At 38.9% G+C, this 24,482-nt stretch overlaps 1 protein-coding gene across 3 annotated transcripts in view; it reads left to right on the forward strand.

The window, feature by feature from the left end:
- Positions 1 to 2,326: 2,326 nt before the first annotated feature.
- The window catches only part of LOC103712825, a 43,175-nt gene continuing 21,019 nt past the window's right edge, over positions 2,327 to 24,482 (forward strand). For all 3 annotated transcript variants that reach the window (XM_039118781.1, XM_008799464.4, XM_039118780.1), the window contains exons 1-7: positions 2,327 to 2,989; positions 11,522 to 11,613; positions 11,771 to 12,471; positions 13,748 to 13,818; positions 18,677 to 18,766; positions 18,853 to 19,020; positions 19,138 to 19,239. In XM_039118781.1, the coding sequence (XP_038974709.1) occupies positions 2,624 to 2,989; positions 11,522 to 11,613; positions 11,771 to 12,471; positions 13,748 to 13,818; positions 18,677 to 18,766; positions 18,853 to 19,020; positions 19,138 to 19,239 (1,590 nt within the window). In that variant the 5' untranslated portion in view covers positions 2,327 to 2,623. The remainder of the gene's footprint in view (positions 2,990 to 11,521; positions 11,614 to 11,770; positions 12,472 to 13,747; positions 13,819 to 18,676; positions 18,767 to 18,852; positions 19,021 to 19,137; positions 19,240 to 24,482) is intronic.

Consider the following 24,482-nt stretch of genomic DNA (forward strand, 5'->3'; position numbering starts at 1 on the left):
ACAAATTAGGAAATTTATCTAAATCTTTCTAGAAAGATTTAAGGCGCCATTTTTATAGAAAATATAGCCCCACGCCTCCTCTCTTTTCACGCCAATTTTTGGCCAAAAATAAAGAGGATAGACGTAGAAAATATTGGGGATAAATTAAGGTGTCATTCTTCTCCAAGAAGATAAGGATGGGTTCCTAAAATTTAGGGATTCTTTTTCTTATCCAATTCTGATTATTTGGACTCATAATTCTCATCAAATACGGTCTTCTAATTGATTTGGATCAAGCCCAATCCAATTGGGTCAAGTCCCATCAATTGGGTCAAGCTCAATCTACTTGGGTTGAACCCAATCCAATTAGGTCAAACTCTGATGCAGCCCAAATTGAATCCTATTCAATTTGGCTCAACCTAAGCCCAATTACTCAATCAAATTGAGTTCATTAGCAATCTAATTGCTAATTAATCCTCCAATAATTCAATAATTATTTTAATGCAACTTTGGTTAGGATAATTTGTCAATCGAATTGACCAAATTATCCCTGAATGATTCTTAATCATCAATCAGCCATTTGATCAACCTAGAAACTTTTATGCGTGTGACCTCATAGGTTCGAACCTAAGCCGGTAGTATAGGAACATCTTCCTATACTAATTGATGTGACCATCTAGCAATGGTATCCGACGTCCAGATAGGCCGAATATATGCGAAGCAAATATTTTGAAACCCTAGACTATGGTTACTGTATAATTCAATCCCTTAGACTTCTAATGCCAGGATGACTTAGAGCTCACTGTCAACCCAATAATTAGTACATCCATTATGTGATCAACTTCAGATATCCCGTGACTCCTCACTGGGATTATCCTGGCCAAGGTTTTGCTAAATTAATCACAAGACATTATCTCCTGTTTTCAGGAGGGGTCAATTCCATCTCGACTCACAACTGACTACGCAAGACTGGATCCGCCGGAGGCCTTGGTGATGGGTTCTAGATTGAGTGTACAAGACTTGGTACGCGATGCCGGAAGGCGTTAGAGGCTCCCTTACTCCTTAGCTTCATGGCCACGACTCGGGCCCTTCCTCTAGCGCTAACTGTTGCTGGAAATTGGATCCGGGGGCGGCCGTCGGCTGAGAAGGAGGGAGCTTCGACAAGAGATGGCGGGTGGCGGTCCATCAACGGACGGCGTCCTCCGGGGGACCTGCAAAAAGCCGGTGGCTGGGGTTTCCGGCGCCGGCCCTCCGATGCTTAAATCAGAAGGGCAAGTGTATGGAGGGAGAGAAAATATATCCCAGAGTTTCAGAGTTCAACCCTTTCTAAGAGGGAGAGGTTTTCCTTTTATAGGAGGGATACAGGGTTACCTGTGATGTGACCGGACGAATTAAATGAGTTACCGTCATGATTGAGTGTGGTTATCTGAATTAATGCATTGCCGTGGAGGACGAGACTAGAGCCAATGAGTTGTTGTGGGAGACCGGATGTAGTTGAGTGAGTCGATGAGTTGCCGTGGATGACCTGAGATTTTGAGTAACTCGGAGATCCGTGGAGACAATGCGCATTAATTGTTGACAGTTGTAGCAGGGTATAGTCCCTGGTCGATGTGTCGTGGCATGGCTGGCAAGCAAAGCACGGTACGGTAAGACTGCTGCAGGGCATGGCCGCAGCATGTGGACGACGAGCTCGGTCTTCTGAGCTCGGCCTGCATGAGCTCGGTCTTCTGAGCTCGGCCTTCTGAGCTCGACCTGCATGAGCTCGGCTCGGTCTTCTGAGCTCGGCTCGGCCTGCATGAGCTCGGCTTGTTCTTCTGAGCTTGGCTCGACCTGCATGAGCTCGGCTCGGTCTTCTGAGCTCGGCTCGGCCTGCATGAGCTCGGCTTGTTCTTCTAAGCTCGGCTCGGTCTGCATGAGCTCGGCTCGGCCTTCCGAGCTCGGTTCGGCCTTCCGAGCTCGGTTCGGCCTGCATGAGCTCGGCTCGATCCTCGGATTTGGGTGCTTTAATTGTATATATGGGGTGGTTATTTTTCTCCCAACAGTATAGATAACTGACTTCTTTTGCAGCAATTCTCTGCGTCACATTAGATTGGAAATGCTGTGGTAACAAGTTTGGAGGCGATACCCCAATGCTCTTGATTGGCCTAAGAACGTCGAATACTTTATGGAGGAACATATCTGGTATTACTTCCGTTCAAACGGTCAACGGTTTCGGACGGACGACGTGGTGATAACTTGACGGCGTTATAACGCTAATGACATCTCACATCACTACAAACTGTCCGTACCCATCCATCTCAAGGACTGCCAACCCCACGGCTTTTATTGTGGCTGTTTCCGTCCCCCTCCTACCGATTCAAAGCCCTCTTCGTGGAAGCCTCTCGAATCCCCCCTCCCTTCAAAAGCTCATCCCAATCCTTCAGAAAGCAAAGCAAAGAATAAAGGACAAATTCTGCTGGAAGCAAAAAGCCAATTTCCGAGCCAAGACCTCACAACTCCAACCCGGAGATTCCCCTTCTGGTCCTCTCTCTTCCCCTCTCTACAATCAACCTTTTAACAAGCTCTCAATCAGGATGTAAGAGAGAGATAGAGAGAGAGAAGAGAGAGAGAGAGAGGGGAGAGAGAGACAGAGGGTCCGGGTCCGATGTCGTGCCCGGCAAAGGCGTTCCGCTACAACGGGACGCTGTGCGCCTGCGAGCCCGGGTATTACATGGCGAACGGGAGCTGCGTACTCTTCGAGATCCCGGGGGGCGGCGGAGACTGGGAGGTGAGCTCCGGGATCGCGCCGGAGCCGACCTTCCTGACGACGGTGCTCCCCCTTGAGAACATCAAGCGGTTCACCCAGTCTCAGGCCGTGCTGCTTGAGGCGACCCTCGTCGCGCTCGTCCTTTGGCTCGCCTTCTGCTTGGCGATCCGGTTCGGGAAGGTGGACGGCGGTAAGAGCATCTGGTTTCGGCTTCGGTGGTGGATCAGCCGCCTTGATTTCTTCTTCGATACCAAGCATTGGCTGGTTAGATCTCCCTATCCCTATACATCCTCTTCTTCTTTGAGCTGTAATTGGACTTACAGATTTTCCGATTTTTCTTTAATTAACTGAATCTACCGAGTGGCATTGGATGTTTTTCTTTTCGTTTCCCTGGTTTGTGGGCATTATTGTATCTCTCTTCTTCATGTACAATACTTGATCATCAATGCTAGCAACATTCTTGTTGTTAACTTTTTGGTAAAACGGAAAGACTATAATAACCCGATTCTTAAATAAAGACTCTAACAGTCAGATTCTTAACTTTTCATTGTCATGTTAAGAAAAAAAAGAGTGTAACAATCAGATTCTTAAAGACTGCATCCTGTTGAGTTGTTGTAGGATTGTGCTTTATAAAACTGATTGATTGACCATTCTAACTGCAGACGAAATGTCTGATTCGATGGTGTTAAGTTATAAGATACTTCTATAAGGCATCTAAACTGTTTTGGGAAGGTATGGGTGCATCAGCTGGCTGTCTGCAAACTTTCTTGGAAAGGTTTGAGTTCGTCCACCTCGTCCCACTTTTCAATGCTTGCCTTCCCTATGCAAGCAAGGACTCCTATAGGATTAGGATTTTGTCAACTTTATCAGCTTTTGGATTTTACGAGTCAAGTCCTTTCGAGGTATAATTGGAGATGTCTTTAAAGTTGATATCCTACAAGTTTTATGTTTAGGTCTTAGTTTTTGGGGCAATGATGGTAAGAACTAGCTTAAATTTTTTCAACGAGTTTGCAATGAAGCTTGAGACAAATTAACAAATAAATTTATTGTTTTTTTTGGGTTAAAGGAATGCTATATGGAATATTTGATTAGAGAAGTGTCTAAAAGTTGCTTGAGTTGGTTCAGGAGTTGTTTTAGTAAATATACTTTCTTTGAGTATTGAATAAAATCATTTTCTTATGGTGGATATGATTTAATCGATCCCTATACTTGGTAAGTAATTTGTATGTTCTTGATCCTAGTGGGTAATGGATTCCCTAAAAGAGGGTATAATGATTCCAAAGGGGGGCTTAATTATAATTTTATTAGGTTCCAGATTTGTGCGCAAGTAAAAAATAGCACCCTGTTATGACTCCCAACCAATAGCCTTCCTATTCCTTTTGATACCTATTGCCTGTCAGTACTCACATACTGTTTAAGAAGTCAAAAGTGATGAATTTTACTTCGATTGACACAGCAATCTTGGACTTATTTAAGCACAGGAAACATGAAATCAGAATCAATAACCCCAATGATTCTCAGGATTGGTATCCTAGAAATAGGAAATGATTCTCGATTCTCATTCTTGACAACCAAATATGGCTTAAAAGTGATCCCTTAACCCGCTTCATTTTTAGTGGAGCCTTGCTTCCATGAACATGGATATAGCATGTATAGACTTGGATAATAGACAATGGGAGAATTTGCTTTTCTATCACAATAGCTTGTGAGATCATCTACTTAATGAGGAGGTTGGGAAGTTGGTTCCATGGTTATAGTATGTGCGGTTGGAGTTTGTAGGTAGTGATTGATTTGCTATTTTTAGGGCTGAAAGGGGTCGGCTTATATCCGACCGTATCTATTTCCGTATCTCATTCAGATCGGATTTGTATACTTTCTTTTGGTCCGATTAGATCCGGATACAGATCCAAATAATTAGTTCAAAAATCTTTTGGATACAGATGCGGATATACCTAATTTTTTTGGATTTGGATCTGGATATCTGTATAATAAGAGAACCAATTAAGTGATTAACCAAATATAAACTAAAAGAAATCCAGATTTCGGATGATCGTCACTTAAGATAGTAACCCGAAAATGGAATACTCGATTTGAATAAAATTCTTCAAATCATCCTGCACGCTTGAAAGGCTCAAACCTCTTGTTCATCTATTTTGTCTCTCTTTTCTCTTCGTTGTCTTCAAGCAATTAGGATTTCAAAGGTTCTATTCACTTTCTAGTTTTCATCTGGCGATTGCAACCGGCGACGGCCGTGAGACGCCTTGGAGGCGTCATAGATCCTGTCTACTTCGGTGATGAGCAACCTTGAGCAGAATATCCTTTATGAAATTGTTAGTTCTTTTATTGATGAATTCTTGTTAAAATTATCTTTTTTAATCGAATCTTTTCTTTATGATCATGTCTTCATTGCGAGTTTTCATCATTGAATTTTACTCAAAATTTGATACATATCCGAAAATAGTATCCGAATTTGGATTAAAAAAATATGGATATGTTTAATATCTGATTCGTATCCGTATCTGTTTAAAACAAATATGGATATATTTAATATCCAATTCGTATCTGTAACTGTTTAGAACAAATATGGATATTAATTTTGATATCCGTATAATATCTATATCTGGATTCTTATTCGTTGAAAAATATAGATATAAATATAGGTATACACCAATATCTGATCTGTATTTGGTCCATTTTCAACCCTAAGGAGTTGCCAAGGTTGCTGAGGCTTGATCCTGCTAACAAAATCTCAACAATCGTAAACTTCCTAATGAGGAATGGTACAAATTGGAGCGAGATGGACTTCAAATAATTTGGATGAGATGTACTTCAGGCGGTTGATGGTGCAATATGTTCATGGATGTGTGGAGCTTAACCACTTTGTATGGAAAACGATAGTCAACAATTAAAACTTTAGGGTTGATCCATCTCCAAAAATTTATGGGACATTATTTTTTGAAAAAGCCGAAAGTGATAAATGACTGCAAGTTTCTTGTTCACGTGGCACTTGTTTTGATGAAATTCTGTTTGTTGTTATGTCAATTAATACTTGTCATTTTTTATTGGAGACAAATGACACTATGAATGGAGGGCAATATTGAAACTTATGAGTAAAAGAATTATTTTCTGATTCATGAGGATGGAAAAAGATAATTCTTGCACCAGTGCCTGATGAAGCTTTTTCTGAAAAGAAGGAAGAAGAAATACATGTAACGTAGTCTCTACATTCATCATATTAGATATGTGAGGAAAGCACAAGTTTCTCCTGCAGTCCTACTTTTGATGAGTAAATCAAAGGGCACAATCCGGATTATATAAATATTTTAATTTTGGTGGTTGAAATTTAAGCCCTTAAAAACATCATAGGTCTTGAAAGAGGTGATTATGGAGGAATAATCATATGGCTCAAAAAGGATATTATACTTGCAAGTACATCTTTATAAAGGTTACTGTGTGCCCACGCATGCCCAGCCTTGGCTGAGCACGACCAGCCTCGGCCGAGCTTACTGCGTGCCCACGCATGCCCAGCCTCGGCCGAGCACGCCCAGTCTCGGCCGAACTCACCACCCGTGCCACCTGCTGCGCCATGCCGACCTAGCCAGCGCCCTGCGCCCAGCCATTGTGCCCTTCGCGCGCCCCTGATGCCAGGTAGGCGCTCTAGCGCCCTGAAGGGCCTGCGGCCGACTAGCAACCCCTGGCAGCCGCCTGCAAGCCCTGCCAAAGCCCCAGCCGGGCCAGCCAAAGGCCAGCCCAGCCTATGCCTAGGCTTGGCCATGCCTTGGCCAAGCCTTGGCCCTACTTGTGCCATGAAGACCCCCTATGCCTTAGCCATTATTGTGCCTACTTGAAGAAGCTATAAAAGGGCTTGGGGGAGGAGAGTTGAGGATCTATCTTATGTCTTAGTATTGTCTTTGCTTTGTATTCGGCCTAAGGGCTTGGGAGGGCTTTGCCCTGTTGTATTCGGTCTTGGGGTTTGTCCAAGACTTGGGCTAGGGGAGACCAATCATAGTTTCCTCTAGATTGTTCTTGTATCTTGATCTTTTGGGAGTAGAATCCATCAACAAGCTTTCCTTTACATATCTTCTTGTGTTAAGTGTTCTTCTTGAAGCCAAGGGACGGGTCCAGCGGCAACCAGTAGACCTGCTCCTTGTCTTGATTTCCACGGCCATCCGAAGGAGTGCGTCCATCATTTGCAACAAGTTAAGGGCTGGGCCAAGCTGCAGCCAGTAGGCCCGCCCCTTGACTTGTAATTGCAACTATCTGAAGGATTGGATATCAACCGGCGTTACCCGCATCGGCCAAAATTAACAACTTAACAAGGTGCGCGCAGGGAGCATGAGGCGAGGATTTGGTGTGGTGGCTTGGGACCGAATGCCGCCCACCATCATTCCCCTGCCCGCGGGGCTGCGTGGGTGCGCGCTAGTTCATCCGCGTGGCGCGCTGCCCCGTGCGGGTCATAAATGCCACTTTGTGGCCTTTTTTACCTACGCCCGCGCATGGACGCAAACCGAAATAAAAACAAGAAAATCGGTTCGTACTAGACTGGTTCCGGTACGAACCGGTCTCGAACTGGTCCGGTGGACGATCGGTACGCCTACCATTACCGCTTCAGTGTACCTTGCCTCTTATAATGTATTATATTATAGGATATGATACTCTAATCCTAATTCAGGTATTAAACCCGATACATAATCATACTTGAAATAGGACTTGACAATAAAAAAGCATATTAGAATTATTCTATTATAAATATGGAAATCTAGCTAAAATTTGATACTGTCCTTCATCGAAAATTTTTAAGAAAATCTGTCGAAAACCTCCAATATGCAGTTTTCGCCCAAGAATCTGCTGGCTCCTTCGATGTTTGGTATGGACTAGATGGTCATAGTATTTGTTGGTTGCACCCAAGGTCTGCCGAATTAGTATTGGCACTTGTACTGGTCAGCGCCCGAGGCACGCCCATTTTTTTGAGTTTTCAAGAATATTTAATTGGTAATAACTCTTTTTGAACTTTCTAAATGATTTTAAGTCTAATATGATATTTTGTTGATTTTTTTGATGTTTCTATGATCTCGATTTAACCTAGATGACACATCTTATTGCTTTAAAACCATACAAATCATAAAATGAACAACATAAAATATTTTCAAATCAAGTAGTAACGTAAAAATTAAAAAATAATACAATTAATTACATATATTTAAAGTCCAACATACATGCTGATATTTAAAATTGAGTCCAGTGGCGATGCCTCTTGTAGATATCCGGATCATCAGCATAGTCAGGAAACACATCAGCCCACTTTTCTAACCAAGTAGCATTGTAGTCTTGTACGTTCATCTCATAACGAACGCATACCGGGTTATAAGAACTTTCGGATCTTTCGCTGAAAGACTTTGAGAGATGTCTTCTGGCTAATAATATGGCTGTGGAGGGGCTATTCGAATATGCCGATAGCAAATTTGATCCATAAGATGCTCCGAATTACGTAGGATAGTAGTCATCAAAAGATGCCTCAAACGCACTATATTTATATCTGTATCTGTATGGGTCATAGACTGCTGTGGCTGCGGCCTGGGGATAATAGGATTCAGTATACGACTCGAAACTTGATACGCCTATGGATCCTACTCCACGTGTGAAGTCATCTGCTGCTGCATCTGAATGACTTCGAGGAGTCCGTATCCTATATGTAATCGTATCCTCACGGGCTTTATCACATCGTGCACCATGGTCCATATTCTGTGTAGCGTGCGTAAACTGGAACTCACCAGTGAATCGAAGACCATCCTGTGGCTGTGTTTCGTAAACAGTGGTTTTCTGTCCTCCACTCTCTCCTTGGTTGGCAGATCTATGACCACAAGAACTATCATCACTGCTGCTTCTGGTCCCTGAATCTGAGTGTACTGACTTCTCCTCAACACTCTTTATTAGGGCTGCCGGTACCTTTTGTTTTCATTTTTTGGTGTGCTGGGCAGCTACCTTCTTACCCTTCGTGCCCCTCTCTGCCTGGCTATGCTGAGAGGATGTATGTTGCCCTCCTGACCGAGTCGATTGGGTAGTGTAGTGGCCTCGTTTAAGCATCTCAGACAAAGAGTCATGTGGTGAATGGCTCCCCTGTGGATGTAGCTAATCAGCTGCAAGAACACGTGGAATATGGCGCTCAACCCTTTGCCCCACATCGACCCTAGTCTTGCTGGCTATGAAACTAGTCGGTCATTGAGACGATCCTCGCTTATCAAGCTCCGGCTCCTACTGCTGGCACATAAGTCATCTGATCATAGGATCATCTTCATCATCAATGAAAGTACTATGGATCGGATCTGTATACTTGAGCTTTACTTTCTTCTGAATGCACTTCAGCTTCAACCTTAGATTGTAGTGAACATATACAAGATCGTTGAGACACTTTTGTATCAAACGGTTCCTCTACTTGATGTGGTTAAGGAAGAAGGTGGACTAGTTGCGCTCATAGCCACTTGAGGAGATTGTGTGGAAGAAGATCTGGATAGCTAGTTGCTTAAGACTTTTTGCGGACAACTCAAAATGAATCCATCATTTAGCTGCAAAAAGATTGAAAAAAATTACATATAATATAGTATTATATTAGTGATCATCTAATGCTAGGTAAATGTCCTCTTGATGTGTAACATTCCTGAATTCATAATTTTCTTACTTACGATAGCTGTCGAGACTCCAGCATTGATGCAATCCGGCAACCGCATCTGCTGACGGCCTCTTTGACTGAGGTGGTCCTCTTGAAATTTGGATCTGGCTTGTTGTTCACAGAACCAGAGCCTGACTCGTAATATAAGGGCTCAAATTGAGCCCTATGCCTGGCCACCTCAGCCTGCTGCTACTGATCATTCAGGCTCGCCTGCATGGCTGTCTGAATCTATGCCTCCTCGTCATTTGGAGTGGACGCCTCCTCTGACTCTCTAGATTGATAGAAAGGTGGTTCTGTCGGTCGATGGTTCACCTTTATCTTCTTCTTGGCAACTTTCTTCTTTGTTGCTCTGAAATCAGCGAAGTGCTTCTTCATCGGTTGCCGAACCTCCTGTGGGCATTTCTGGCATAGATAAGTCGGGGTAACCACCAACGAAGTGTCGCTTCAACCTGGTTATCCTTTTTTGAACTCCGTTTTGCACCAGTTGCACTTCCAATGGTGCCGGCTCGAGAGCATTTGCCCATGATTTCAGCTAATGTCATGCTCTGGGTCCTTCTTATTCCTTGACTCCATTTATGTAGGTTTATCAAGTACGCCAGTTTATTAATTATTGTAAATAGCAAAATTAATTTATGACGAAGATAATTTTTTTCCTCAAAAAATAAATCGGATTTTAACTCTAATGTTTCTTATTTATTTACATGTTTTTAATAATTTTTAAATTTAGAAATGTATTTAAATATCATAAATTTTTTAAAAATATGATTTCTACTTCAGAAATTATTTCTAAATTATGTAATACGTACTACTAATTTTTTATAATTTGTGGTATTATTTATATATTTTAAATTATTTTTTGAATTTAAAAATAACTTTTAAATATTAATATTTTTAAAAAATACTTTCAGCTTATATCCATGTAGAGCCCAACAATGGATGCTACATATATTTTTCTAGGTCTTCAGACATACATCAAAGGCTGCTTATTTCTTTATTTTTTTCTAAATTTAGGCATAGGTCATTGTGCGCATGATCGCATCAAAACTTGAATGAATAGACACCAAATTTTTATGGAAAGTAGCTTGCATGCCCCTAAATATATTTCTGATTTTACAATTATTTTAATTTTTATTTATTTTTTTTAAAAAAATTTAATTTAAAAATATATTTTTAATTTTTAAAAATTATATGTCTTTCAAAAATTAAAAATTTTTATGTCAGCATGTAGATCGTCCATAGAACATATAAAAAAAATAAGCCCAAATCGTAAATTTTGGCATGATCTGTATTTTACAATTTTGATCTATTTTTTCAAGCCCCCTCCAAAAGAAGGAAGGAATGAGGTAGAAAAAAGGAAGCACCCCTTATTTAGCCTGATTCAGATTCGGGTTAGCTCGATACAAATCGGCTAGTTCGCATCGAGTCGGCACCAAACCGACTGGTTCTGGCCGTTTCGGACACTTACTGGCCCGTTTTGGTTGGTGAGAATCGGTTCCGGCCGGTTCGGTAGGGGTTCCGGCCGGTACGGGGCTGGAACCGCAAAATATAAGTTGAACCGATTTGGTTTCGCACCGGGTTGGCTCGGCATTGCCCGAACTGGGCGGTTCGACCTGGTTCGGCAGACATTGATTGCACCCTATGCTACACCCTACGCTGTGAAAATGCTGTGAATATATTTTTAGGCTGTCACATGTTTATGTCTTAACTTAATATTTTCTTTTTTAGGTATATAAAACTTTGTTTTAGTCAGTTCATGCAACCAAACTTTCAAGCCCTTAAATATAAATCCTTTTTAAAAGATATGCTATCAAAATCTCTTCCATGTTGGATGCTACAATACCACGCTTCTGCAGATAAGCATGAAGGTCATCTGGACTTTTGCATCATGTGTTATTTGAAATTTTATTCATATTTGTTGTTAATTGTTGTGTTTTTTAGCTTATCTCAAATATCGATTTGAACAGTTTTTCACTGTCCCACATGTAATATCAAGTTTGATATAGATAATATGGTTTCTTTTGCAATATTTATGTTAAAAAGTTAATAGCCAACATGATCTTTGAAGGAATTATGGATAATCTGTCAACTGCCTTCTAATATTCTTTTTATGGCTAATTTTATTGGGGTAGGATGACCAAAAGGTGGTAGTGAAGAGGAAAACCGAGCTGGGGGGATCATTTTCTGTAGCAAGCTGGATATTATTTGTTGGTCTATTATCAGCGTGAGTGATGGATGAAGTTTTGTATTCTCCATATCCTGCCTATGTTTTCCAAGATTCGTGCAAATTAAGTATTATTTTTAAGATAATTTAATCCATTTTTCCTAAGCTGACTATTGCTATCTGAGATTGATTTGACTTGATTTTTCACTTTTGACAGATTGCTATATCAGGTTATAACAAAAAGAAGTATTGAGGTGCATAGGGTCAGACCAGCTAATGCTCCAGATTTGCTATCATTTGTCAATGACTTGGAATTTAATATAACCACAATTTCTAGCATGAGTTGTTCACATTTACGTGGTCTTGATACCTTGGTAATTGGGAATCCAGGTTTCATTGGCTACAGAGTCTTCCCTCTTTCCACCTATGTAAGTTATAATTGCCAAAACACAAGCAGGGGTCCAACTATTTCTCTTAAATGCAACAGTTGTCAGATTCCTCGAAGAAACCATTACATTTCATGGCAATTTGTGGACCTTCGGAATGATCCTGCCACTGCTGTTGGTTTTCAGTTCAATCTTACAGCAAAGGATCATGGTGATGACAGACATGTGAGTTTTGTTAGTGGTACAATGAAATCAGAGAGCTATACAAATGATAAGCCAAAAACCTTCAGGGGGCCAGATTTGAATATATTGATTATTCATTTGTTCCCTCAGGCATATCACAACAAGCATAACTTAAAACTCATACAGCCATTGTTTCATGATTTCATTCCTGGATCATCTTTTTCTGAGGCTAGTGATCTCCAAGTCTCTCTTCAAACTCCTAAGGATGGATTGATCAATACTACGCTGTATATCAGCTATCTTTCTGATTATATTGTGGAGATTGATAATGAAAATGTTATGGGCCCTGGTAAGCATGGTTATTATAAGTCACATGGATTTTCTATAAATCTTTCCTATATCTGATTCAATGATTTATGTCATTTCCCAGTTTCTTCACACATTATTTCTTGTATACATTCCATAATTTTTATGGGGTGACGTACTGCTTTCGAATTATTGAGCATATGAGGTACTTAAATACCCCAAAGTGTCAATCTTGAATACTTGATATAAATGAGTGCTTTAAAATACAAGAAGACGACAATGATTTTGTTGGTTTTTTAGTGGGAAGATGTGAAGTTACTATCATCTAACAACTAACAGACTTGCACACATGCTATGCACATGTGGCAGAAGGACAGATGGAGATGCATTCTTGGAGTCCTTAAATGTGTCTATCAAACTTGACGGTCAGAGGTCCATTTATGAAATTTTAGTAGGTTCTGTTTAATATTTCTTGACATTACTGGCAACAATATCTGCGCAATGAATGTTTAAGGAAAAACAATAAAGTGAAAGTAACTATTGAAATAAACAATTTTTGAATCCAAGGGATTCTTGAGTTTTTTCCCCTCTTGAATGATTTCATATTGTTATCTAAAATAAATCTTAATTATTAGATTTAAAATCTCGCAGATATTTGAGTTTTCTTCGTAAATGAGCAGGTTGTTAGGACAGATGTTCAATTGGATGCTTGGAAAAAAGGAAAGTTCTCAATAATTTTTACATTACAAGAGCTAGGAGTCTGACATTTTGTTCATACCTTATTAAGATATCATTTTCTAGCAAGTTTTATTAACTAGGTATAATGGTATTTTGGTCAACAAATTTGATAGGCGGAATCTTTTTGGCATATTCTTATTCACTTTGCAACATAGTATCAGTATATTAAACATATCATTGTATATAATTTATAATGTCTCAAGGGCTTTTTTTGATAATCATCAATGATGATGGCTTTATTCCAGATCAGGAATGAGTTTGGATCTTAGCTTGTCCTGTTCTATATCTAATTGAGTTCCAGTAATAATTTAACTTCTTTCATATAATTTTCTTTTTGAAAATAAGGCACAGGTATTATTTTCCAAAGATTATATCTTGTTTTTGCTCTGTTCTTTTTGCTTTAGATTAGCATAAATACATCTGAAAAAATGGGCTTGGGAAAAACAAATGAGATGTTTGCAGACTTGACCGGTATCTATTACTCCTTGAAAATCAACTGTGAACTATATTTGATACATTTTAATATTCTACAATTATTATTGAAGTCTTACATATATTGTCCATGTATACGATGCATGCAGTGAGTTTCCTTGCGGATGTTGGTGGTCTTTATGCAATTAGCCTTGCAATTTTCCTTTACTTATTGTTGCAAGTAAGTTGTGGCCTTTCTTAAGACTTTCTTCAAGTATCCTCAAATTCTTTTATTTTGGTATTAAATGATATTGTTTGCTTATCTATGAAGCTATTTATCCAAAACTCTTGTGAGATTTCTCTATCTTACGATCATTACAGTTTCATGTCTCTCCTTTTCCAAAGTGTGCAAATCAATCAAAGGAGTGCTCCTTGGGCCTCCTTTATTTTTTGCATGACACCCATGGGTGACGGCTGGTCCAGATCGCTTACTTGTTCATATCATCCAGTACAGATTTTGTGGATTTGGGGATCCCAGATCTGTCCCAAGACCTGGTATCTCCTCGATCTTATCTGTGACAGAGGACAGACCGAGAAATATTGAGATTTAAACCTTTCACCTTTAGAGTCTTGCACATGTGATGCATGTGTCAAACAAAAGTAACCTTTGTAGAGTCCATCAAGGAAGTTAAATAAATTGGTCTTTTTGCAGTGAAAACTAAAAAGAAAAGAGAAGAAAGAAGGCATAAAGTTGCACTCGCAGAAACAACTTTTTGGAATAGGGGAGGGGAAGGGTTTTGATGGAGTGGCCGGCAATGAGAAATCAGAAAAAAGGAGGATGTTGGCAAGGTCACAACTTGTGGTGGAGTTTGAACTCGGAGGTGGACCCTAGAATTCCCATTGCTTGAGTGGAGTAAATCACTAAGTTTACATAGGAAAGTCTAGTCTATAGGAAAGTCTGCAAGACCCTTGCAACATGTCAATTGGTGGCAGTTTACATGGAAAAGGCAGTGTGATACAGACGCAAAGAGGCCATAACTTGTCTCACCTACTCTAATCTACCAGCAAGTGAAGGAATCTACTGGAATCAGCTTTGCACATGCATGCCAATCTTATCTGTCTTTGAAATGTATGTCTCAGAATAGAACTTTGGTGGCAAAAATTGTTGTTGTATCTTTGCTCATGCTCAACCTTATAACACTTGATAATTTAGTAATGATTTTTTTCGCCATCTCATTGAAGAAACTGTCTCCATTTTCGGGAAATTAGTGATTTATTAGCAAAAATAATGGAGTTACTTTTTCCCCTCTATTTTGATATAGCACCTTGATTTTTTTTGCCGGGCAAGTAATCTCCAGCAATCTGGAGAGATCTTGTGTGATTTGGAGCGGAAGTAGGGTAGATTGGATCCCTTTTCCTCAACCAATGACTAGTCTAAGTATAGTCGAGTTTACGTACGCTAGAATATATTCTTCTAACATTAGAAAATCCTACTTCTATTGTAACAGCTCAACCAACACTTAGAAATACACACGCATGTAAAATCTGAAAGTAAATAAGTACTGCTTAGTGTCATCATAGATGAATTTCTTTGGAGATTAAGATATATGACTTTTCTTACCGAACTTCTATGTTTTAGCTGTAGTTGCCTAATTTGCTAAATCGCAAGCAAATTCTGAATTAGTTCAAGTAGAGTTTCAACTGAACTCTGATATGATAAAATTAGGAGTTATGCTATAATTAAAAAAAACCTAATTTATTAAATTCCCATGTCCATTGCTTTTTAACTCTCTTTTGATATGTTTTTAAATCATTTATTTTGTATGCTCTTTACTAATCAAAGCATTATATGAAAAGACTATAATAAATGAAAATAAATTAAGATACTAAATTATACAAATCAATGAAAATATGTTTTCGCATGCTACTCCAGGAGAACTTAATTCATTGAGAAAGAGCAAATTGCAAATTATGAACCTGAACCAAGTGTCCGAAGGAATTATGTAACTATTCATTTAGCAATGTTTGTGTAATATAAAATTTGAGAAGTACCTTAGCATTTAAAAACTCATTGTTTTGAGCCAAACTCAAGAATCTGGAAGTTGTATTAAAGCTGGAAAATCAACTTTTTATTCTTAAGAGATTTACATATTTTGAGGTAACTTCTTATTCACTTGCAATATCTTAACTGAATGAAAATAATAATGAAAAAAAAAAGAAAAAAAAAAGGACATTTGCTTAGTTGATATTCATGTAAATATTGTCTATCTTTAGTAGTGCCACTGTTGATTATGAGGTCTGAACTCACCAGTCTGGCAACTGGCCTACACAACTGATCTGTTAGTAGAATCACAACCAACCTACTTTAGTCACCTACTTAGCTAATTGTCCTATTATGCCTATAAATAGGAGGCATTTATGGAGAGATAGGAAGAAGTAAGTAGTTATTTTAAATGCTTGCAGAGCTTGGGTAAAATCTTCTTGTGCTTTTTTGCAGCATAAAATAAGTAACTTTGCCATGTACCTTGAATTTATGTTTAATTTGGGCTCTTGAGTCTTAGTAAATTCCAAGCTTAGTTGTTGTTTTGAACCTCTTGAAGCCTGAGCCTGGTCACTTAAAACCTAGAATTCTTTTTTTCTTTCTTTGTTTTGCAGTCAAATTCAGTCCTATATGATGCCTTGAAATTTTAAACCTTATTGTCATCTCCAAATTTAAGTTTCTTTTGAAATTTAAGACATTTGCTTCATGTTTAAGTCTTGAAACCTACAGCTTGTTAGAGAGATCTAGAAGTTTTTTTCCCTATTTTGGAGAGTCTAGGCAGTATGTTAATTTGAAATGAGGTTTTGATTTCTTTAAGGAAAACTTTGAAATAATATTAGTTCATTTATATTATTGACTTGTGTTTATGTATTACAACTTAAAAGTTCTGTTCTTTCTAGAAACTTTTATAATTCTGGTTGTATTGGAGTATTATTGTCACAAAGCCTTTTAAAATGGATATTTGAATTTCTACTTAAACTAGAAACCTAGTAGAAAGGTAGTGGGCTCCTAGCTACTTGGAGTTGTTATACATGATTATTGACGAGGATATAACTTGACATCTACACTGCTAGTATTCATGGATCTTAAGGATAAAAGTGGTCTTATTTGCATTAGTAACAAGGATGTGTGGCCTTATTTGAATTATTATTGAGGATATAAGTGGCTTCAGTTGAACTAATAATTAGGATATAAGCGGTTTTGTGGGTATAAGTGAAGCTTTGTAACGAAATATGAAACTATATGGAACATCAGAGATTTTTTGGAAATAGAAAATATACTTTAATCATTTTAGACTGTTTTCTTCATTATTAGTAGATTTTGATTTTTGCTGATTTCATTATTGGATTGTTCCAATAAACCTTTGCTTGAATTTCCAGTTATTTGACTTATAATTTTAAGTGAACTACTTGAACTCTCTTTAAACTTACATGTTTAAAACCTTCTAGTTATTGAAAATTTGATTATGGGAACTCTAAAATGGTCTAATTGAACCTTCACTCGAACTTTTTCTAATGGTAACCCGGTTTATGTGTTATATTTTAAAGGTCTTTTGTTTTCAATGAAAACTTAAATTCTTGGTCATGGTCTCATGGTAGAAGTTACTTCCTACGCTGTGTAACTTACTTGATTTATTATAAACCTTTTTAGAGTAATTAGTGAAGGTTATAATCAAGACTTGCTGTCTTGGTACTAAACCCTATACCAATACCATCCTATTGCAGTGTTGGCATACGATATGGTCCGAGACGGTGAGGTGTACCGAGTGTCGGTACGGTGCGAGACTATAATACCGGTTCGGTACCGTACCAGTACAACAAACCTTGGTTATAATAGACCGTTCCAAGAAAAGAAGATACTGTGTTCTCAATTGTTGTTGTTTATGTTCTAAGCATAGGTATTTTGTATAATTTGGCTGTAGTTTGGAAATATATTTTATCTGAGAGTTACAAGTTGAGGTACATTTTTAGTTATGCTCTGTACAACCATTTAGTTTCCATTAAAGATTGTTCAGTAGTAATGTTACTTTATTCAACTACAATGTACGCATCCTGGGATTCAAATAAATTAAAATTTTGTATAGTGACCTGTTGCATCATATTAATGATGTGTTGCTTGCTTCTTCTATCATAGACTTTTCAAAGATCCACCTTCAAGCTAAATTTAACCTTCTCTTTACCGGAACTTCAAGAATCCTCATAAGTGCAAGGAGTATATGACTATCACTACTCCTTTCTTTAATAAAGGCAGCCAGATTAGGATTTGTAAGCTTAGGTACTATGCTGCATTAACAGCTAGGATGATGTGCTTCACCATCACAGTAGGTCTGAAAGACAACTTTTCATGTTTACATTCCGTATACATGTGGCTAATCAAAACTTTTAATATAGATGATTTCCCATATTAGGTGGGCAAAGCTACAAAAATGCAAGATAGAATTGTTAGCATGATTCCTTGTTTTGAATTTATTGTCCTCTTAAAATTTTTGATTATGCCTTTATATGAAGCTGGCCTACCAATGACACGTCACTTTGCTGTTGGGTTGAAGTCTGTTGAATCTATATTAATTGCTTATACATATTGGGTCCTATGGGTTTACAGGTGCATATTCCATCATCTATCTAAGTTCACCTACTAATAAACATCATGCTTAGTGCACCTCATGCACCTTAGAGTTATTTTAGTCAAACACCTGAATTAATTTTGTGCATCTTCTTTGCATCATGTGGCATTATCATGACACGTACGTTGCACTTATTTGTTATACTTGGATGAACTATTTCCACATCATTATGCTTTCATGGTAATCTATGTAGTACCATGGAGCACATCCATGAATACTTTCCCTCATTTGGGGTTGCAAATTACCTGACATTGAAGCAAAGTGTATAAGAGTCAATTCTCGAGTCTTTGCTGTGATTGACTTGATTGAAAAATGTTCTTTGGGTTATTTAATTTTTTCCATGAAATTGGCCTCACTAGTCCTGCTTTAAGCTGTTGCAATTTTGTTACTATCACTTAATTCACTATGTTCTTGCACTAACTTACTTATTCATAGTGCGAGGCCAGGATAAAAAGACTGCGTAATGAGGATAATGTAATGCAAAATATTCGAAGTCGGAGACGTGCTCAACGAAATTGGGATAAGGTGCTTAGCCATGCAAATAAATAGATATTGGATTCTTTGTTAATTGCATTTTATACGAGATGTCGATTCTTATTATTTTTTTTCAGTTAAGGAAATATGTTATGTACACATGGGGCCCAAGCAATTTGGATGGCAATAATACAAGCAGCAAAAGATACACACTCCAGGGAATTGCATCTCTACGCAAAAAAAGGCAGCCAAGTAGAAACAGTCCTATATATCTTGACAAAACTATTAACATTCCTGATGAAATGGTATTAGTTGTTATCCACTTCTGGAAATTGTATTCATTTTATGCTTATGATTTTATGGGATATAAGGTAATGTCGCTTCAGTGTGTTTTCATTTAGCAATAAAATTTCCTAATGCAGAATGTTGTACCAATGACTGTCCTAACTGAAAGAGTCAAATCAAGTTTAGCAGGTAGTATGGTGAACTCTGATCGTACAATCCCAGATTCAAGGGGTGAAAAAGTAAGCTACACCTTAATGATTTCATCTTGTGTTCTTGATCTAAAAGTTCACATTATTATTATGGATGTAAAATATACTGTTATAAATCATATCTGTATGTATGATACCTGATGTGTTTCTCCAGCTGTTCTAAACTGTATGGAATTTTTGACATAATTGATGTGATGTTCCTCATTTTAGTTTCTAAGTTTTTCCCATGTGTTTTACTCTATATCATCAGTAATAGATAGTATAAACCATCATCAGCGGTAGTTAGCATTACTATGTTAGGGCAAGGTACAATTAAATAGATGATACTTTTTTTGCTTTCAGCATCTACTAGTTTCCATTTTCTATAGTGGAGATTTTTCTTCCTAGAATTGTTAAACCAATTGGGTAAATTAGATAAAAGTCAAAGTGACAATTAAATGTAAATTATGCATATGAAATAATGGTAGTAAATGGCAATCTATTTAAATCAACATTATATACTTAATAAGTCTCAAGTGATAAGGTGTCAAGTGATGAAAGTCAAAGTGACAATTAAATGTAATTATGCATACGAAATAATGCTAGTAAATGACAATCTATTTTAATCGATATTTTATACTCAATAAGTCTCAAGTGAAAAGGTGTCAAAAGCACTGTAACCTTAAAATGTCTTGTATGACCGCATTTTGTATATATTAGAAGTAATATGTATTTGACAGAGTAAACCTTAGTTGCCAGAATCAGGAGCAAGTATTTTAGAAAAACATTTAGTAGTAAACTATTTAGGAGGGGGGTTTTGGGTTTGAGATTTGGGAAGATTTCGAAGTGGGTGTCTTACCCTTGGTACAAGATTCTGGCTACTAATGAATAAACATAAACATTTAACTCAATGTTTCCTTTAGATTAAGGTTTGTCGAACCGATACCGAGACCTGTATCGGTCGCTGACCGGTACGGTTCGGTATTGGTTCGAACCGAACTAGGTTGTGGCAATTGCCCATATTCATTGCCACAACCCCACAGCGGGGCCCTATATTCATTGCCACAACCCCACAGCGGGGCCCTATATTCGGTGTGAACCGACCGGTTCATGCCGAATCTGAGTCGAACTAGATGGAACCGTTCGGTACCGACTGGTTCCGGCCACATCCATTTTCCGTTGGAGAGCCAACCCGGTCGGAGACGGGGTCGGCTCGGTTCAACAATCTTTGCTTTGGATTAATCATGCTAAGGTTCCAAAAACTTGGTCTTGGTTTCACTTGGACAATATCACTTTATGAGTATTTGCTACAATAGTTTCATAATTTCGGATTTTGATAGTGGTAGTTGAAAGTTATAAGGAAGAAAATCAGATCCACAAAAAAAAAGAAAAAAACAGAAACAAGACCTAACTAGAATTAAGGGAAAATGAACAAAAGGAAAATAAAAATTCTAGAAGATGAGTTATGCACCATTTTTTGGTATATCACATTGTTTTGGGCAAGGTATGCTGAACTGTCGGCACCGGTACGGTACAGCCCATAAAAACGGTTCCGACCCAAACTAGGTCGGAACCGATTGGTTCCATACTTGTACCGGTGCGAACCGGGCTGGTTCGCGCCGATACAAGCTGATATCGGTGCGAACCAGCCCGGTTCGCACCGGTCCAGACACATTTTTCTCGCGCGGGGAAGAGCGCCCGCGCGCGAGGAAGAGTGCCCACGCGGCTGGAACCCGTGTGGGCCACTTCATGCCATAGAGTGGCATTTAACGCGCGAGTCCGCGCGCAGGGAAGAGTGCCCACGTGGCTGGAACCCGCGTGGGCCACTTCATGCCATAGAGTGGCATTTAACGCGTCTGTGCGGACGCATGCGGATGCAGAGTTTTTTTTTTGTGGGAATCGCATGCGGGCGCGGTTGAACCGCGCCTGCGCGTTTCCCCAGCAGGGAATCGCGCCCCCGCACGGGGTAGCGCGCCCACTCTGTGGCATTTGACGGACGCGCGCGGACACTTTTTTTTTGCTTTTTTTTTTGACGCCCGAGCGCGCGCGGCCGCGTACACGCGCGTCTCCGGTTCGTACCGGTGCCGGTGCTCACCGGTACGCTGGTACGGTCGGTCCGGCGAACCTTGGTTTTGGGACCGTTGGGTGTATCATATTGGCGGTTCACACTAGAAGAATCTTGTATGTTAGAAATAAATGTTAAAGAAAGATGCTAAATGGAACAATAAAAAGAATACCTAGATATGTTATACACCATTTCATAGTATGTCGCATTGTTTGGGGACCGTTGGGTGTATCATAATGGTGCTTCCGTGGTTCACTCTAGAAGAATCATGTATTTCCAAAGTAAATGTTAAAGAAAAATTTTTAGAGTGTAAAATATTATTGTACTATTTGAGGACAATATCACGCATGGCAATCTAAGAACCCTTGATGTTTGAGCTTTAGGATAGGAAACTGATTTCAGAAGGTTAAATTTCGAAATCTCTTTGAAACCTAAGGTGGCATTGCTTCCAAAACTTCTATCTTTACTCCTTAGTTTAACATATATAAGATGTTTCATAACATTTAAAGAACCTAAGAAACGGCAAAAATTTAGTTTAAATTTCCTCGTATGTACACTTTGCCCCATAATTTAGTTCAACTGAAACTCTCAACCTAGCCTAAATTTTGGATTGGTTCCTACCAAAATTGGTTATATTTGGCTTTCAGTTTCAGAATTTTGGGCAAAACTTTGAAGCATGGATCATGTTTGATACTTATGCTAGAGCATTGAGGGTCAAAACACATTGGAATGTCCATTAACTGAATGCTTCACAACATTATGCTAAATGCCAAGCAAGCATGAGCAGGAAACTAATCATATGTTGGATAACATCTTGTACAAACTATCTATCTTCCATACTTTTAAAAATCTAAAGCTTTGAGTAATATAGCTATGATTTATCTTGATGGTTTTGTTGAGATTAATTTTGCAACACCATTTTCTTTGTTAGTTTCCTTTGCAAGTACTGACTATGGGTACAAACCCTACAAATCTTCTTTATTTAGAATTTGGAGCCTTGAATGCATAAAGACAACATCTTTTATTATCATTGTTTTGGTACTAATAAATAAGTTACAGCAAAGGAATAACTCTTTGTAGGCTTATGAAATTACAAGGCTTGTTGTCTAACTTATGTCATTGAGTTATGGTCTTTCTTTAGTTTTGACAACCATGGTGACTTCAGTACAAAGGAATATTTATGTTTGTGTATGTGTGCACAGATGCATAGATTACTGGTATAAAAATACAAAGGAAAAAGTCTGCATATGGTCTTATTGACTTAGAGAAAGTGTTGCCCAAGATAACAACCCAAAAGGAGAGGGGGGGGTGAATTGGGTTTTCTAAATTTTAAGATCTTAAATTTTACTTATAGATAAATGAGTATCTTAGCTTATGTAAATTGTATAAGTGCAAATGAAGCAAAACAAACACACTACAAACACAAGCGAAGTATAGTGGTTCGGTGCACTCCAAGGCATCTACGTCCACTCCCCAAGCGTCCTTTTGGGAATTCACTATAATCCCTCGGATTACAGTTGGATTGTTTTACCGGGCTCACAATCCAAAAATCCTACAATTGGTTTTACGGGATCACCAATTAAACCTAACCGTTGGTTTTACGGGCTAACCAACAACCTACACCGTTGGTTTTACGGGCTTACAAAGAGAAATAAAGAAAAAGTTTAAAGCTCCTAAATGAGTAAGTAATACAATTATGCACTCAAAGAAGAAGTAAGAGAATAGTTATCGCTTTGTAGATTGCTCTTCTCTTCTTTGCCAAAGTTGCTTCACTCCTCAAGGGATTGGTAGAGGTCTTGAAGACACTTGAAGACCGCTCAACCACCTTCTTTCAGAATTTGAAAGAAGCAATAAAAATGAAGAACACTAGGAATATCTTTTCTTTTGAATGCACACTTTGATTTTGCAAAAGATAGTTTTTCCTGATGAATAGTGTCTCTTAAATACTTCTTCAACCTTAAATGATCACTCCCCAGCTACTGGAATGGAGAAACTAGCCGTTTCTAGCTGTTGGAGCACCAAAAAGTACATCTACAGAACTAGCCATTATGTTGGGGTCGATCTGAGCATATCTGGGGTCGGCTCGAGCTACTGTTCCAAGGCTGGGGTCGACTCTTTCCTAGGGTCGACTCCACCTTGGCTGGGGTCGGCCGAACTTCCAGAGAGCTGTTTTTCGGATATTTCAAGCTGGGGTCAGCTCGACTACTCTTGGGGTCGACTCGAGCTTTCAGTAGGGTCGACTCGAGCTTTGTTGGGGTCGACTCTAACAGAAAATCTAGAGAGCAAATTCTTGATGTTTTAAGCTGGTGTCGGCTCGAGCTTTGTTGGGGTCGACCCGAGTATGGCTGGGGTCGACTTCAATTTTCTTGAGGTTAGCTCTGGCAGGGAATCCAGAAAGCAATTTTCTTGTGAACCTTGTTGGGGTCGACTCAAGCTTCAGTGTCATTTTCTGGGGTCGACCCGAACCCTGTGCTAAGTGTGCCAATGGTGCGCCGAGCTTGCTAATGATGTGCCAAATGTGCTAGGATCGACTCAAATTCTTCTGAGGTCGACTCCAACTCTGTGCCAAATGTATCAAGGTGTGCCACAGCATGCCATAGGGTGCCAAATGTATCAGAGTTGACTCCAAACTTTCTGGGGTCGACTCTAACTCAATTGGGATGATTAGGGTGCTTAAATCAATACACTTACCATGTTTTTGCAAAAGACGTAACATTGAAATAATAAACGTAAGAAAAAGCAAAAAGGAAAAATGAGGTGCTAAGAAAGGCTGTGCTATGGGGTGTATAGGCCACAACGAAGTGTATTAAAATCCATAGCCTTTGTTGATATGGTGTGCAAGATACTGATCATTGTTCAGTATGGTTCCATAGTCAAGATTTGGACCCTTGGATTTTGTGGTGATCTAGGTAGTGGTCTCCTATCTACTGCCAAGTTGTCCGTGCAACCACCTGTGACAAAAGTGTACTGAAGTTGCTGAAAATTCATATCGTGTAAGGTTAAGTGCAATTTTTGTACAGGTGAGAATGTGAATAACTCTCGTATAAAGGAAAGTATGCTAATCTAGTGCATGTTCATATGATTGCAATACTTCGTTGGACATTTAGCAAACAATAAAAATGTACCTCATCTGATAATAAGTTTATCTAATAAAAAAATTGTTTTATTTACCTTTGATTTTCCTTAAAAATAGGAAAAAGAGCCGAAGCCATTTATTCTTCTTGAGACA

The sequence above is a fragment of the Phoenix dactylifera genome, unplaced genomic scaffold, assembly GCF_009389715.1.
Source record: "Phoenix dactylifera cultivar Barhee BC4 unplaced genomic scaffold, palm_55x_up_171113_PBpolish2nd_filt_p 000411F, whole genome shotgun sequence".
In the NCBI taxonomy this organism is placed as follows: Eukaryota; Viridiplantae; Streptophyta; class Magnoliopsida; order Arecales; family Arecaceae; genus Phoenix; species Phoenix dactylifera.